This window comes from Haliaeetus albicilla, chromosome 16, assembly GCF_947461875.1.
Source record: "Haliaeetus albicilla chromosome 16, bHalAlb1.1, whole genome shotgun sequence".
NCBI lineage: Eukaryota > Metazoa > Chordata > Aves > Accipitriformes > Accipitridae > Haliaeetus > Haliaeetus albicilla.
The window spans coordinates 14,843,906-14,860,669 of NC_091498.1; the positions used below are offsets into that span (position 1 = coordinate 14,843,906).

A 16,764-nucleotide genomic window follows, 5' to 3' on the forward strand; every position below is an offset into this window, starting at 1 on the left:
GCTCCAGCTGGGCCCAGCATTTGATTAATCGCCTGAATTACCCTCGCTTTGCCATAAAATGACAAGACGGGGCGGGGGGGCGGCACGCCGGTAAAAGCGAGCCGCCGGGGGGGCCGTGACGGCAAACCGGGCCCCCCCGGCCCGGCAGCCACCGGCGCTGCCCCCCAGCACCCCCCCCCGCCCCCCCCCGGCAGGCCTATGGCACGGCGGGGGGTGCCGGGGCTCCAGCCCGGCTCCGTGGCTCAGAGCCACCTCTGTTATTTAACCAGGAGCGATAGAGAGAGGAGCCTGCGAGAGATAATATGCCGTGACACTGGATAAGAGCTTCTGGCGTCACAGGGGAGGAGGATTACATGTCCCTGAATGGAGTTAGAGATGACGGAGGGGAGGGGAAGAGTTTTTAGCAGGGGATTAAGCTTACGGCTCCAGGAAGGCTTTGGGGGGTTGTTCGCTGGCGTCGGACAAGCCCTGAGGCTGATATACCTGTTAGACTTGCCTGGGGAGGGCTCCTGGAGCAGGGAGCCACGTCACCGGGGTGGCGGCAACAAACAGGTCCCCGAGGACAGACCTGTGGCTGCGTGAGCTCACGCTCCAGCTCTCCAAAGGGTGCCGGAGAGACGCCGGCAGATACTAGGGTCAAGGGATGGAGGAGGAGGTTGCACGTACCAGGCACAGACTGGCCCTTAGGCCAGTCCGCATCCCACCCCTTTCTACTGGGGCAGAGGGTGAGGGCCGAGAAAGGTGAGGGCCAGATCCCCTACCTTCATCTTGGAGGCTGGCTGGATGAGCTCCGTGATGGAGACCTTGTCCTGCTGGAGCCTCCTCTTGACAAGCTTGGAGCAGCAGATGTTGACGGAGCTGAGGACGTGCCAGGAGTTGTACTCCACGAAGGAGCGGCTGTCGATGACCAGGGTGCCCTCTGCTCCGTTCCTCAAGAGGCTGGCCAGCTTCTTTGGGTCCATCACCTTGCGTGGGAGCCTGTCCCCAGCCATAACGGGCCCGTCCCCTCTAGAGAGAGTAGGGGGCAAGGGGCGGAAGGGCAGGGCAGAGACACCAGCACCCGTCTCCCCGAGGGGAACGAGCGAGGGGGTAAGGGGTGAGCAGGGCAGCACCCGTCCTGGACTCCTCACGCTGCTAACACCCAGGATGCCAACTCATTGTGCTGAACCTGGAAAGAGAGGAAAGGAGAAGACGACCGGTCAGCTGGGCAGGACACGACATTCACCTTGGGCCAAGTCCCCAAGGGCTTGGCCTTCAGAAGAGTGTAAGAGTGCAACAAGCCACACTTTCTAGGTACGTTTGGCCAGCCCGCGGGCATCTGTGGCTCCAGAGCTGCCCAAGCCAGAGGTTTTCTCTTGGTATTTAATAGCCCTCAGCAGAGCTTTCTTCCATGAATTTGCCTAATAGCTTTTTGAAGCCATGTCAGCTTTTAACAGGCATAGTGGCCGGTGGCAGAGAGCAGAACAGTTTGCCAGCTACAATGAAGAAGTCCTTCCCCTGGTTTGCTCCAAATCTGCTAACCGATGGCTTCTCCGGCTGACCCTTACTAGTTGCACTGGAAGAGGCCATGCATGTCCCTTCCCTAATCACCTTCCCCACGGTTCTCACCACATTTAGACCTCATTTAGGAGCCTTTCAGGTCAGAGCATCTACATAGCTGCCTGTTGTACGGATGCTGGATGCCTTTTGCCACCCTGGCCAGTCCCGACACACCATGTTTGAGAGGCAGGCACACCCGGGACCTGCATAGGGCAAGATGTCTCCTCCTTTCCATGTTCCCAGCCCAACAGCTCCTCACATTCAGTTTGCTTTTTCTGACCCCTGCCAAGCACAGATCTAATGGTTTCACAGAAGCAGCTTAGCTCAGCTCTAAGGTTTTGCTGCCGTGTGGTAATAGCTAGTTCAGGGCCCATCAGACACATCACCAAATCAGGTTTGCTCACCCAAGTCCATCACTTCACATTGGATTTCACCTGCCTTTTTATCAAAGCCTGCTCACAGGTATCTTGCCAGCTTGCCTCCTGGCAAGTCAAGAGAAGATGACCTCTCTTGGAAGCCAAGAAGTCGAGCTGACCTTCACTCCTGCCTTTGAGAAACAAGCCAGGCATTAGGGCAGAGCAGAGGCCCTGGGAAGCTGTACTTGGACTGAGATGGCCCCAAAGTGGCTACTGCTTTCCAGTGTCTAACTTGCACAGACTTTAAAAGAGGGTTCATATACAGGGGTATGTATCTGGGCTCCATCTTAGGAGCTGAGGAGGGTCGAGCCTGGTGCTCTCTGAAGTGCCACCAGAAGAACAAACTTCCTCCACGCTCCTGGGGTCTGCAAGAGCAATAAGCATGCTCGGGGACATTCAGCTCAGGGTGTCATCTTAGGTTTTAATGGCACACATCATTGCAAGCATGTTTTAATGGCATTAGGTTTTAATGCTGCTGCAGTCATTCAGAAAATAAACCTGGGCTACTATCAGGCTCCTCTTGTTCCTGCCAGACGGTGTTTTAGAGAGAACCCACAAGCTGTTCCATGGAAGCTCTAATGCATCTGAATTAGGAGGACTATGAATACCATGCCTGAAAAGGCCAGCGTAAAGATTTTCATTGACTGCTGCAGGGCCAGGATTTGGTCCACGGACTAGAGGAGGCTTATGAGTCACCATGATCCGAGTAAGCCAGCAGTTCTTGGAAGCTCCTACGCTTGAAGCCCCTGTGATGCTGGCACCTACTGCAATGGTAGCTCAAGACATAAAAGGGATGCTTGACTAGGACACACTACTGAGTAAAATGACAGGGACCTCAGTTACCAGTCACCAAACCTGGAGGACACAAGCAGCTCGCAGGAAAAGGATGGAAAGCCACAGAATATGGGGGGGGGGGTGGGTTTCCAGCATTTTCTCTGGCTCATGACTCCAGCATTAACAGCCCCAGCTTCCCTGGGCTATCAGACCTGCATCACAAAGCAAGGAGTAGATGTCCCAAGCTTCAGCCTCAAGATCTAAGCTCCCAATACGAGGCCACAATAAGATGTGCAATCTTCCCCTGCCCCTGTATCACACTCCTGCTACCTCTGCCAATGTGTTAGTTTAAATTAGGGTGGGGGGAAAAATCCCTTAAAAGCTGCAATAGTGATGGTTTCTCCTGGCACAAAGCATTTTTGCAGCCCTGCGGCACTATGGCATCGCTGTCCCCGGCCCCACGGCGAGCTTGTATCGCTCCGTGGCTCCTCGCGATGACTCCAATTAGAGCTGCCCCCTCGGCAGGCGGCTGGCGGTCCCCCTGCTGCAGGAACCCCGCTCTCCCCGCCTCTCCCCAGCACTCCTCCAGGGGGGCTTAAAAATTGAAACAGTTCTAATTAGGGGGTCTGAGGGGGAGCGAGGCTGGCTCCTGCTGGGATATGACACACCTCATTACGTCGCTACCGCCTTGCCAGAAGACCCCCTGCTGTACCTTGGCTATAGAGCCAGGGCACTCAGAAAGGATGCAAATTAGCCAGCTTTTCCCCTTCGTCTTCCTTTCACACCCCACTCCCCAAATCACTTTCTGCCTCCCTTCCCCATCAGGACACCAGGCTGCAAATTCTTCTTGGCTCTTCCAATTACATCTGAGAAATAAAAAGGGGATGGAGAGAGTCGACAGACAAAAAAGATGGGGATAATACCATGGCAGAGGGATGAGAATGAAAGACTGAAGTGGGAGGAAGGAGTGATCCAACAGGCGGGGACATATTGCACAGTACCTCTGGAGAAAACATGGTATCTGCTCTCCAGATAATGAGCAAGGGGTAAACTTTGGGGGTCTCAGACACAAATAGAGGGGTCTGGGAAAGATAACAGATCCTTCATCACCTAACCGCTCTGAGAGAAACCCACTCAGAAGAGGCCTTCCACTCCTGAAGCTCTGGCAGATGACTGGGAACTTGGGTGGAAGAGATTGGAGAAGACAAACGAGGAGGTTTCCCAGCTCAGCTAATAGCTGCCCTCCTGCAGGACAACCAGATAAACGTCTGCTTCAGCACGTTCAGGTGGACCTACCTGATGGCAGACATGTGTGACACATCAGCCAGGTGCCACTCCCAGCTCCACCTGAAAGATGTAGGAGAAGGCAGGGCAAGTTTGGTCCATTCTGCCCCTCTTTCCAGGAGCCTTTATGGGGGATGGAGATGACCGACCGAACGCAGCCATAGGGAGCTGTAACCTTGGCATTAGACCCAAGACACAGGGACTTCTCTAAGAGTATGTCCAGCCAGGTCAAAGGCAACGAGCCACTTCTCTGCCAGCAACCACAGGACATTTTGAAGCCAGACTGAGGGGCGGTGGGTTCATCCCCAGCTAACAGGTGCCCAGGTACCAGCAGAGACTACGAGACCTTCACAATACTTCGCAAGCTGTGTGTGAGATGGTCTCTGAGAAGAATGAGCTCTAACGCCTCTGTACCTGGGAAGGCTACCAGAGAAGGAAGGAAGATGTCTTTCTGCTTCTGCTCAGATGGGTCAAAAGGAAAACTGAAGCAACAGGCTTAGCGATGGAGCACTGCTGAAGTAAGAGATCTTCTCACCATGGTGACAGGAGACCAGGGAAAAGGTTAACCTGGAACCTAAATTAGGGTTTCAGAAACATAGCTGTGTCCCTCTCTTATCAGTTTATTAAAGCCATCATAATCTTCTTGAGTGTTCCTGAAGAACATTACCATAATCCTTTAATCCCACCTCTCCCTGGAGTGCCTGTAATGAGGAGATGGGCACATGGCTTAGCTGAATGGGAACAGCCAAGCAGGAGAGGCCACGCTGCAGCCAAGGGACAGAAAGACAGGCAGAGCTTAGCACACAGGCCGGGCCAACTGCCCGCTCATCGAGACTCTGTCCCTGGCGTCACCTCCACGGACGTGTGTGTCAGGTGAGGGGTGCTGGCCACAAAAGTCACGAGCGTGACAGAGATGGACGCAGCAAGCCAGGCTGAGGGCAAGTGGTCAACCTGGCTGTGACCGACCCTCTTCTGGTCAGGCTAGGCAAGAGAGCAAGAAAATCCAGAACACGCCCTAGCCTGAGTCTGTGTGGCACAACGGATGATGGGAACTCATCCCTGTGCTAGCCCCACACAGGTCACCAATGTGGAGGCCACTTCCCTAAATTTCTTGTCTTGCACAAGGCCCCCAGCTGAGAGATGTGGTAGAGGAAGGGCACTGATCTGGTTTCTCTTGTACTGGAGACATCAACTAGGAGGCCAGCATGTCTCTGTAGCAACTATAAACCTCAGTAACTGGCATGTCCACTCTTTGCACCAAGATAGTAGTTGTGTCCTAGAGAGCTCTACCCTCCACACACGGTCCAGTTGAGAAGATGCTCCCCTCACTGCTTCAGGCAGGCCAGCTTTGGTGCAGGAAGCAGCTCTGACCCCATGAACACATTTCCATCATGTAAGTGAGACTGGATCTACAGCACACTCCCTGTGATGCTCATCCCAGGAGCATGCTCTTCTGGTGGCATCTCCAACTTGAGTTTACCAAGGGATAAAAGCACCATAGAGAAACGCCGGCTCGTTTGTCCCCTGTAACCCATGAAAGCAGCTGTTCCCAAAGAACTGCCATGTCCATCAGGGACCCAGCACCACTGAGCTAAGCGATCTGGCTTTTCCCCTCACAGTCCATCAGGGGAAATATCCGCATCCTCCGAGCACTGCAGCAAGATGCTGCCTGGCCAGGGCTCCTCCATCCATCCAGGTCAGCCTTGCCACCAGCCCCAGGCTTACCACTGGGATGCTGGCAGGACCCCAACGGCCCTTAGCTCTCCAGGCACTTATTAAGATGTAAAATGCGGCACTTTAGCCAAGCCCTCCCCTCTTTTTTTTCTTCCCCATCCCCTCATTTCTTTCAAGTGCTTCGGCACTTAGCGAACTCCCCTCGGCAGGCTCATGCTGTTTGAGGGATTCCTAAATCACGGGCCTATTACTAATTTTTATTATTTTGCAGCAGCAATCAGGGACGCGGGCTCATTAACAAGTTAGCACCTCTGGTTTCCCTGGAAACCTGCAGCTGCCAGGCAACGGCTGTGTCTCCGGCCCGAGGCGATGCTACTGCAGCGCCTTCGGCTCACTCCCGGAGAGATGCTCGGGTCCTGCACAGGCTGATGAACCCAGCTTAGCAAAAGGGATGGGGTTAGGAATCTCCAGGATCTGTCCCTCCGCTCTACCCCATCTGCTGTGAACCTCAGCCCATCTACTGATCCCCTTCAGCCACTCACAGCACCATAAACTGCGTGGCGGCTTCTCCCTCCCAGCGAGAGATGCAGGCTTTCTCCAAGGGCAACGAATTTGGAGCACTAATGATCCCCCAGGGTGGGAGTGGGACAAAGCTGTCAGGTGCCTGCAGTAGCTGCTTTGGAGGTGATGTAACTGCTGATGATTTCTTAGCAGCTACTCAAGGTCCCCTTAAAAGGCAGCACAAAAGGTTTCTCTGCTTGACGATGGAAAAATGGAGTGTTTTTTTCTTTTGCTCCTTAAAACGAGGCTGGGAAACATCACTAACTGCATCCACTAACCCACATGCAAAGTCTGCTTGTCCACCTTTCCCCAGTGAATCTCAGGGGCGGGGAGGAACTACATCTCCCAAGCCCCAGCAGTATGAAGATGTAGGGGAGATGGCAATGCAGTCTGCTGCCTGCTCTAAACCCCCCAACATCCGCAGGGGGTTTTCCCAGGGCAGACAGAGGACTCCTCCCCAGCCTCATCCATGCTGATCTCATATCCCCATCTCGGCTCCCTACACACTGCAGGCACCCTTCCGCCCTGGGGACAGAGACTCCGTGCACCCCCTCCATGCAGGGAGGGCTTCGGGAAGGGGGGAAGGGGCAGCCTCCCCTTCTTCACACAGCACATCACCGGGAGGCAACGATTGCACCTTTGCCAGGGTTTCAGGCCCAGCTGCTTGCTGATCTCACGATTTTAAATTTTTTTTTTTCCCCTCCTCCTTTCTGTGCTGCAGTCTCCTTTCAATTCCCGTAGGCTGGAAGCAGCACAGTGAGGAGCCCTGCAAGGAGCTGTAAGCACCCAAGCAGCACCAGCTCGCCTCCCTATGCCTCTCATTTCACCTCTGCACCTGCAGTCCTCGGTCCAGAAGGTGATTTCCACTGGAAGATGTAGTTGAAGGACCAGGATGTCCTTCAGCAAAGAGCCAGATGGTGCACTCACACTGGATGAGGGACGTGGTGTGGATGCATGTGGCTGCGCTAGCATGGGGGTGGTAAGCCTCAGGTACGTGGCTGGTGGCATGGGGCAGCTCAGGGGCTGCTCACGCTCGAGCCGCAGACAGGAACACAGGGATGCAAGGAAAGAGGACAAGTCATAGCCAGCAAGGGAGCCTTTCCCATGCACCCCTCACCCCGAAAGGCAGACTGGCTCTTCTGGTTGCAGCTGAGCCAAGCAAAGGGGTCCCTCATCCCCTCCCACCACCTGATGTTGTGCCAGAAGCTTTGGATGGGCTATAACTGCAAATGCAATTGCCTCCTAGCCTGCTTCCACCAAAGTGACCCAGGTTTAGTTAAGGATTTGCAGACTGGCTGTTCCCAGAAAAATTTCTGACTGCAGCCGCGATGGTCAGTCTGGAGATCCAGTCAGGAAAAGCCAACAGGGACAGCAGGGAAGGGAATGTACCCAGAGTCTGGATGACAAGGCCAGCATCTCCTCCTCTTAGACTTGTGCTTTTAACATGATTTGTATGGTTTTCCCCTTTAGTATAAAAACAAGCTTTCATTTTAAAGCCTACAAAATCTAAGACCAAAGGTTATCCATGACCAGCCAGCCATTTAATCGCTGCCTTTGCCTGCGATGAGGATGGAGCTCCCAAGCACGCTGCTTTCTAATACCAAAGCTATCCCATTTCCATCCTCATCCTGCCAAGCCAAGAACTGGCCAGGCTCTCATCTCAGAGCTGAAAGCACCTTCTGCTTTGAGCAGTTTGGCACACATCACATAGGACATGTCACACTGGAGAAGGGAAATCTAGTCCTATTGATGCTTCAAGGGCCCTTGCTGCCCACTGCCTGATATCCCCATCATTTGCTGCATGACCCCATGAGCCCAGCAGGCTTATCTTGGGGATCTCCAGTAGCTTGTTTGCTTTTTTGCAACAAGGGCAGACAGAGGCAGCCCAGAAAGGTATGCAGTTAGATACTTCTGCAGGGCTGGTCTGGCTCTCTCGTCCTGGGACACCAGACACCGTAAATACCTGCTGGGTGCATTTGCAATCTCCTGCAGAAAGGGTCTCCAGGACATGTGTACTATTTTCCCACAATGCCTACATGCTAAAAAGAAAGCACAGGATTAAGCTGTGGTTCTTCAAGGCTGCAGATAAATACGCCAGCATTTCACTTCTTAAGGACAATCCCAAGCGACATGAGTTTGTCCATCTCAGCAGAGTGCCAGGGACAGTCATGGGTGAGGCCAAGGCTGGTGAAGCAAGCACCTAGCAAACACAGGGGCAGCCTGCTGGCACCTGGCCAGTGCAGTGTCATTAGCCTCCGCATATTTAAATGACAAATAGGACCCCTGGTCTCACTGAAGAACAACCTTGTTGCTGCCTCCTGGCAGGTTTTATGCAGGTTCTGACAACAACCGGTGCAAAGTGAGGTGCAGATCCCAGCACAGGTTCCCAGCCAGCAGAGGCTAATGTCCACAGTTATGCCACCCTACACCCACCGAAACTCTGGCCCTCCTTAGGAGACCCAGAATTCAACCCAAATGCAAGGGGCTACACTGGTTTTCCATGGGATGAGACACTCCCCAGGGCAGTAAATATGTTTTGCAAGACTTTTCCGACCTGGTTCAAGGCTTGCTGAATTTCCTGTATCCACACAATAGCCACATTGCTTACAGGTTTGGGATGAATTACCACTTGTCAGCTCAGGCTCTACCTCTTACCACAGCCCCAGTGAGGAGGCACCAACTCTGGGTTTCATACGACTACCTTTATCTAGAGAAAACACACAAGACAGGCAAAGCCCAAGCTGAAGTTCCTCCCCTGCTCTCTCCTTTTCCCTTGGGGGCTGTCATTCATTACCAGCTTGTTTTGTCCTGTTAATCTGAGATGACATGGGGGTCAAACAAAGTGTTTTGCAGGTCTTCCTCCATCCTCACCACCCTGGACAAACACGTGCCCATTGACCACGCCGAGCCACGGCTTGCTGGTCAGATGCCATAGCTCTTCATCTATGAAATCCTATAGCCTGGCCTCTTTACTGTGAGCTGGGTATTGCAGCATTTTGTAACATGGGCCTTCTCTCTTAATCCGTCTCATCATTGCTATTGTGGGTGGCAAACTAGATGAACTCCTTCACTGGGGGAAACGAGCGGCAATATTCCCTTCACAAACTCCAGGCAGACATTGAAGCACGATATATATTTTTTTAACCCCAGTTTCAAAAAAACCCCAGAGATATATCATGACATCCACCCAGAGCTTCAACACCCTCCAACTCATTTCCATGCCAGCAGGTCTCACTCATCCCTGCTTCTGACCACGCAACAGAAAACATGGGTGATCACACCAAGCCTTGCCCCTTTAGGGTTGCTGGTTGACCCCCAGCTAAGATCAGTTCAGTCCTCCTCACCTTCCGGCCTGCCCTGCTAGACTGAACAGAGCTCACACTTATCTTTGTATCAGTTACTGCTGAATGAACCTTGCTCAGGTGCCAGACAAAGAGGCAGCCAAGCTCAAAGCAGAAGGGATTGCGAGGATGACACAGAATTACAGGCATCAGCATTCAGCAAGCAAGCGGAGAACGCGCTGATCTATTTTTAATGGTACAATGCAAGTGCTTTACAAAAGGATGTGTCTGGGGAGATTCTGCCCAGTCAGAGATTTGCATTCGGGTTTTTTGCAGCAGTCAACTTCCCTTGGTGTGCGGGAGGCGTTTTGCCCCTTCACCACCCCACAGAATAATTCAGAGAGCCCTGGCTCAGTTTCGGCTGGAGGCTTGTCACTCTGGGTCACCTTCCTGCCCTGCCACATCCTTCTGACTTACCACCAGAAGAGCCGAATCTGAGGTGAGCAGTAGTTAAGGTGTAAAGGAGAGCTCCAGGCTTGCTTGGCTTCTGGGTCTCAGCCCCGCCGAGCTAGCAAAGCTGCCAGTGGACAGAACATCTCTGCAAGGTCCACCGACAGCAGCAAAGCGGTTAACGTGGTTTTTCACAGGCTAGCTCACAAGTCAGCAGTGCTGGCACCCTCTCCGCACCAGCCCTCTACTCAACAGCCTCAAGTGCCAAGCGAGGCTCAGGCTGTGCCCGTCCGCTCCCCACGCAGGGCTGCCGGCCAAGGCAGATGAAGATGGCATGAATAACTCCACTCAAGCTACGGCTCAAGGAGGACCAGGCTGCCATCGCAAGCTTGGAAATGAGGGTTGTTAGAGGCAACGCAAAAAGAATCGGATGCTGTAGATACTTCTTGGTTGCTTCTTTTCAACAGCACAACCCAGAGACTGATGGACCCTCTTTGTTTGGAGCAGATTGCCTGGCGTTACCCAGGAGGGGCTGGATTTCAATGGGAGATGTGTGATTTAAGCAGATGCAGGTTTAATGTGTGGGAAGGGCTTGACTCGCTTGACAAAAAAACCCCTGCAATCACCTAATAAATGGACTGAAATTTCTACCAGAGCTTCTGCTGCATCAGCTGAATTACCAAGTGCTAGCTTTAGACAGCCGCACTCCTCAAAGAACTAAATCCCCTATTAAAAAGAAGAAAAAAGGCAAGATGAAAAGCCATGGATGCGGGCACACCGCACACCTACATGCCGGATGAGTAATGCGGGTCGGCAGAGATGAACCGGAAAGACGCACTGCATCATTAGCAGGGCTGGAGGACGCGTGCTGTGGAGGGGAGGATGCCAGGGTCATGCTGTCATTGGAATCTCCATACGGGATCAAAGCAGTGGTCCACCTCGTTTCACATCCCCTCACCATCACTGCCTAATAACAGGTATTTTACAAAAGCCTGGGAGAAGCAAGGCAACCAATAATTTAGGTTGAAAGGGACCTCAGGAGCTCATCTGGTCCAACTCCTCTCTCCCTTAAAGGAGAGCTAATGTCAACACCAGAACAGGTTGTCTTGTCCTTCTGGTCACCAAATGACTTGTTCCCAGTCATCAGCAGGCTCAGAAATTATGCTCCCCATAACTCAGCATGCAGAAATGCTACACAGAGACCCTCTTTTGCAAATTGCTAGAGCACCCTGAAGGGCTGTGGAGAAATTCCTGAAGAACACAAGGTCTCTGCCCCAAGAGACCCGAAGGCTTGGTTTAAAAAAGGTACAATGAAGGCAGACAAGTCATGCATGCACACATCGGGGTGGGCAAGCAGGAACCATGAGGGCTTTCCATGCACAGCAAACAACAGGGAAAAAGGCATAAGAGGAGTGGGAAGAGAAGAGGGAATCAAGGAAGGATTTCCAGCCCCAGATAGGTTGCTGGGATGCTCTTAGTTTAAGTCAGTGCAAAATGCATCACTTATTTCACCTTTATGCAACACAGTCCCTGCATTTCTGTGCTGTTATTGCTCCCTGTTTGCACTAGGAGACTCTTCATGTACTGGACCAGTTTCCAGTGAGCACCTCCAGGTTCTCCTCTGATCCCAGCCTGGGCTACCACTGTACCTATCTTCTGAAATACTGATCCTTCCAAGGCACCATGCAAACAAGTACTACTTATCGCTTTTGGAAACTGGAGGTCCAGAGCAGCAAAAAACCCACAGAAGCTGTGGGCAAAGCAAGGGAAGAAGCCCTCTGCACACCAACCTAGATTACCTTGTCCAGCTGGGTCTAGAAAACCTCAGAGGAAAAGCCAAATAGCAGAGAGATGGAGCAAGCTGTCCTACAGGAGCCATGGCAATCTGCAGCGTAGGCTGGGCAGGGCTCTGTGCCGGGCACAACCCCCCAACATGGCCCTCCCTTACTCTTACTGTCCTTGCTCGATGTGGAGATGGTTGAGAGCCAACGGAGCCTCTCGGATAGCACTGACCCAAAGGCTTGCGGTAGAAAGTCTGCAAACATCTCTTGGAAGAGGAAGAGATAAGACCCTGTTTTCCTTTCTGTGACCTCATGCTAAAGAAGAGACAGGGTGACCAAGGCACCCACCATGGCCAGAGCTTGGTATGTTCCACCATAGTCTCAGTTTCTGGCCCGATTCTGGCAGACCATCTCTCCCATGGGGATGTGACGCATGCCACAGTCTCACCCTCCATCAGAGGAGCAGGCAAAGCCATCAGGCCGTCGCCGGGGTGCAATACACCACCCGTCGTCCCCGCAGGAGCTGCACTGCCACTAATCACTGCTGCTTTGAGGGCAGCCCCTGATGCCATTTGTGCAGAGCATCTTGGCACGGTCAGTTTTTACCCCCCTCACGATCCCCTGGCTGTGTTACAATCCTGCACAGGAAGTACGCCCAGGTCTCCTGAGCAAGCTTGAGAAAATCTTGAGCCAAGAGCTCGTTTAGCTTCTTATCTGATGAATGCTCCCAGGCCACTCACCTCCCTTCCCCAAGCCTGCCCGTAATTACGTCAGGTGCCTCCTTCCCACTCGGCATCAGGCGGGACAGGTGTATCTTCAGAGAAGAAACTTAAAGCTTGAAAAACAGGTTTTAAAACCCAGAGGGCATGGGGATGCAGAGGAGCACGTTGAAGCTTTCCCCACAGGATGACGGCATCGTCACTCTGGCTGCAGGAGTTTCTCTGCATAGCAGCAAGGAAAAGAGCAGGGTGAGACCCAGCGGCTGTGCTTGGAGGAGCGGGAGCACCCGGGTGTTTCTGCAGCCATCTCCCCCTTAACACTGCCATTAAACCCACGGCAGAGGGCAGAAAGCTCTACAAACTCTCCTAGTGCAATCTCCCAGCTGTTCTACCAGGCAGAGAGGAGTCAGCATCTTCAAGCTCCTTCTCTTTCTCACCTCCTTCTCTGCAAGACTCAGTTTGCCAGAACTGTTTCAGTATGACTGCAGCGTCCTATGAGCCTGCACCATAAATCAAGGCTGCCAAGCACTGGAGTACCTCCTTTTCCTCCTTCCAACCCTGACAGAGTTAACATGCTCTGCACCTGCCTGCGTCCAGGGCTTCGGGAGCTGAGCTGTGCACTGGAGCAGCTAACCTCTGATCCCTGAGAACAGCCTCGCTTAAAGGCAACGAAGCAAATCCAAAGAGGAAAAGCACCTATAATGCACTCCCTATCTCTTACGTAGATTAAAGCAGCTGGTGCAGAGGTAAGGGGTAGGGATGGAGTGGGTACTCACTCATATTCATGCCAAGAGAAGTAATTTCAGAAATCCAGAGCCACAACAGGTCTCCAGCCTTTGGGGAGGTCTTTTTGAGGGGGACATGGCTGCAGGGGGAGAAGGTAGTTTTCTTCCACCTCCCAAGATCCAGTTTGGCGATATGGGACAGACACTACCGCAAAGTCCTACCCAGCCCTCGGGGTGTTTTGGTAGTAATAGTAGTATTGCATTTAATTTTAGGTGAATTTAAGCTCTCCAAAGGCAGGCACCTCAGTGGCTTTCTCAGCAAGGTGCCTGGCACCCAGCAAAAACATGCTCCACAGACAAGCACGGTGCAGTATTTGCAAGAATAATTTCCATGCAAAGCCCCCAGTGAACGCTCCTAAGGACTCTGGCCACTTGCTCACAGCTCTCACTAGCGTAGCTGAGGCTAGATTTTAAACGGCAATGCTAGATCCAAGTTTTCTTTCCTGACTCCCTACCTTGCGTCAAGGAAGGGACAACTGAAAGCCACGGGGGGTAAATCTGTTGGGTTAAAAGCCTTTTGGTGTGAGATGCTGCCATCTCGGCTTGGAGACCCTCCAGCCCAAGGTTTGTGCTGCTCGAGCGTGTTGCCGATGGGCTGAGGGCAGGAATTTCTGCTTACTGCCATCGCAAAGAGGGGTTTGGGCATCCATCTGCTGCTCATGTGCCTAACTGTCCTCTATGGTCCCAGCCATTCGGACAGTCCTACACATCCAGGTTCTGCCAGTATGGCTGTGCCAGGCAAAACTGGGGACAAGACACCTGCAGAGCTCTTGCAGGCATTTAAAAATCCCCAATACCTCTAGCTATGGCCAGGAGGGTTTTCTCAGTGCTGCAGCTTATTTTGTTTTGGGGACCATTACAAGCAAAACCAAAGCAAGCGCAGGAACCCCCAGCCAGAACCAAAACCCCAACAAACCTCTTCCGCAGAGAGAGTCCTCCCGGCACGGACACCCTCCGACAGCACCAGCAAATCCCGTCTGACAGAGGCAAGGCCAAACCCATAAGCGCCAATTCCCATGCATCGAGTCCTTCCGAAAACAAAGCTCTCCGCAGCCGCGTTTGGGCGCGTAGGCAGCCGTGCCCCGAGCCTTTTGCCTTAGCGCAGGAGGATGAGACAATGCAAGTGAACGTTAAACACCGCTCCACGGGCAAGCTGCTTTCAAGGTTAACATGGCCCCTGGATTGCCAGGCGCAATCCTCAGCGCTACCTGTTCAGGGCTTCTTGGATATCCTGTCTCCTTGAGGGGGGTCCTGCCTTTATACCCCAAATTAGAGGGAGATTGAAACCTCCAGCAACTATTCCCAATGCATTTGTCATCACTAGCTGCTTGGGACGAGGACGGTCTCTTCCACACATGCTTATGCAGCTCCCAGTTCCCACCAGGGAGCTGTCGATAACTACCGCAATATGAAGGATAAACGCATCTGTGCCTAGAAAAATCCAAATATCCTTGACAGAACAGCACCGCACCGCGTCCTTCCTTCTAACGAAACCGCAAATTACTGACCTGTGCACAGAGCTCCCCCAATGCAAGCTGAAGCACTGACATCAGCTTTTGCTGTTGCTCAGGAATTTAATTCTGGGGGAGGAGAAAAGGGAGGGGGGGAGCAGGAAGGAGAAGGAACTTATTTATCAATAAGGGAAATAACCAGGAATCTTTAAAGACAACCAATGCTTAGCACAGAAAGCAACATTTATCACTATATAATAACTGGAGGGGGTGTGTGGGGGGCTGTGATCAATCGGTCCATGCACATTAGGGGAGGTGGAGGGAATTATTTTAAACAGGCAGCTTAACTCATTAATCGCTAGCAGCGCCTTTGGAGCCGCAGCAGCGAAGTGTTGCGTGAAAACCCCCGCTGTCGAACACATGCCGGCTTCGTTTAAACGCCAAGGACACGGGGCGACACTCCAACCTCTTTCATCATCAGAAAAACCACAGCTCTGTTAACACGGCTTCCTCAAACCCCAGCCCTCAGCCCCCAAGCGAAACCCCCCCATACGCGACCCCCGGCCCAGCAGGACAGCGGCTATTCCCCGGACCCTCCCAAACCCCCTCCTCACCTGCACCACCACCGCCCGGCAACCGCACACCGCGAAGGCACGGTGGGATTTTCAACGCGCCGCCCCCCCCCCCGAAAACAAGCGCAGCGTCCCCGACATGCGCGGCCGCGGAGCTCCAGCCCCCCCCCCCCGCCATCCCCGCGGCGCAGCCCGCTCCAGGGCTGCTCCCTCCCCAGCCCCAGCATCCCCCCCCCTTTTTTTTTTCCTTGCACCAGAATAATTCCAATCCCGCCTTGAACCCACCCCCCCAAGCCCTGTATCTACATATACATATATACACGTACATATATAGGTATATGTCTTCGCGCTGTCCACCGGCGCTGGGCACGATACCGGCTCCGCTCCGCACATGCGGACGCGCCGCCCCCCGCCCGTCCCCCCCGTCCCCCCCCGCCCCCCCGCGGGGCGCACAGACCCGGCGCCTATAGACATCTATAGGGGGATGCACTGACCCGGCGCGGCGGGCGCGGACGGCCGCGCCGCTCCGCGGGCTGTCCGCTGGCGCGGCCGCTGCCGGCACCGCAGGGCCCGCATGCCGCGGCGGGCGGGGGGGGACCGGGGGGGGGACGGGGTCGGAGGCGGGGACGGGGGCGGGGGGGGGAGGGAATCGGGCCGCTCCGCGCTGCTCCGCGCCGCTCCGCGCCGCTCCGCGCGCCGCCGGGAATGCGCTGGCGATGAGGTCATGCCTCGGGAACGGGGGGGGGGGGGAGGAAAAAAAAAAGGGGGGGGAGGAAAAAAAAAGACAGCGTTGACGTCACCCGCAGCCAATCATCGCGGGCGGCGCAGGGGCAGGGTGACGTCAGCCCCGCGGGCGCGGAGCGGCGCGGAGGGAGCGGGCGCTGCTCCCCCCTCCCCTCCCCTCCCTCCCCTCCCGGCCCGGCTGGGCGGCGCGGAGCTCCGCGGGACTTACGCGGCCCCGGCGCAGCGCCGCTGCCCGCCCCCCCTACCCCCCCCCGGGGCCCGCGCTGCCCGCGCGCATCCCGGGCAGCCCCCGGCCCTGGCCGGCCGCTGGGCTGCGTGGGGTCTCCCACGCCCGGTGGTTTTGGGTGATGCCCACCCCGCGGAGAGCGCGGCCTGAGCAGCAAAGGGCTTTTTTGGGGGGTGGCCCTCCTGGCCCCCTTGAAGTTCCCAGGGCACACCTCCAGTGCCGCGCTGCTCGCGGCAAAAAACCCCCCACGCTTTCATGTATTTTTGGTTCATGGATGGTTCCCGGGCTGCCCTTCTGGCCTGACGCAGGCAGCGGCGAGGCCGGAGCTCTCCCGCAGGTAGAGCCACCCCTCCTGCCTGCCAGTGTGCCCTGCCTGCGGCCCAGGCGCCGGCTCTGCCCCCCTCAGACACCCCGTTGCCGAACTTGGAGCAAGAGGGTGGCTGCCGGGATGGCCTCGCGGGACTCGCTCGCTCTGAAGCGTCCAAGCTGGGGAAGGACAGACGTAAA

At 54.6% G+C, this 16,764-nt stretch overlaps 1 protein-coding gene across 5 annotated transcripts in view; it reads right to left on the bottom strand.

Annotated features, from left to right (window-relative positions):
• Positions 1–15,908, bottom strand: part of DUSP8 (dual specificity phosphatase 8) — a 48,516-nt gene extending 32,608 nt beyond the window's left edge. The window contains exons 1-2 of one of the 5 annotated variants that reach the window (XM_069803613.1): positions 15,782–15,908; positions 762–1,168 (exon numbers count right to left, since the gene is read on the bottom strand). In XM_069803613.1, the coding sequence (XP_069659714.1) occupies positions 762–992 (231 nt within the window). In that variant the 5' untranslated portion in view covers positions 993–1,168; positions 15,782–15,908. Of the gene's footprint in view, positions 1–761; positions 1,169–14,180; positions 14,428–14,772; positions 14,879–15,329; positions 15,351–15,613; positions 15,733–15,781 lie in introns of those variants that run through there. The other 4 variants (XM_069803614.1, XM_069803617.1, XM_069803615.1 and 1 more) reach the window with 4 other exon arrangements.
• Between the last annotated feature and the right edge of the window lie 856 nt (positions 15,909–16,764).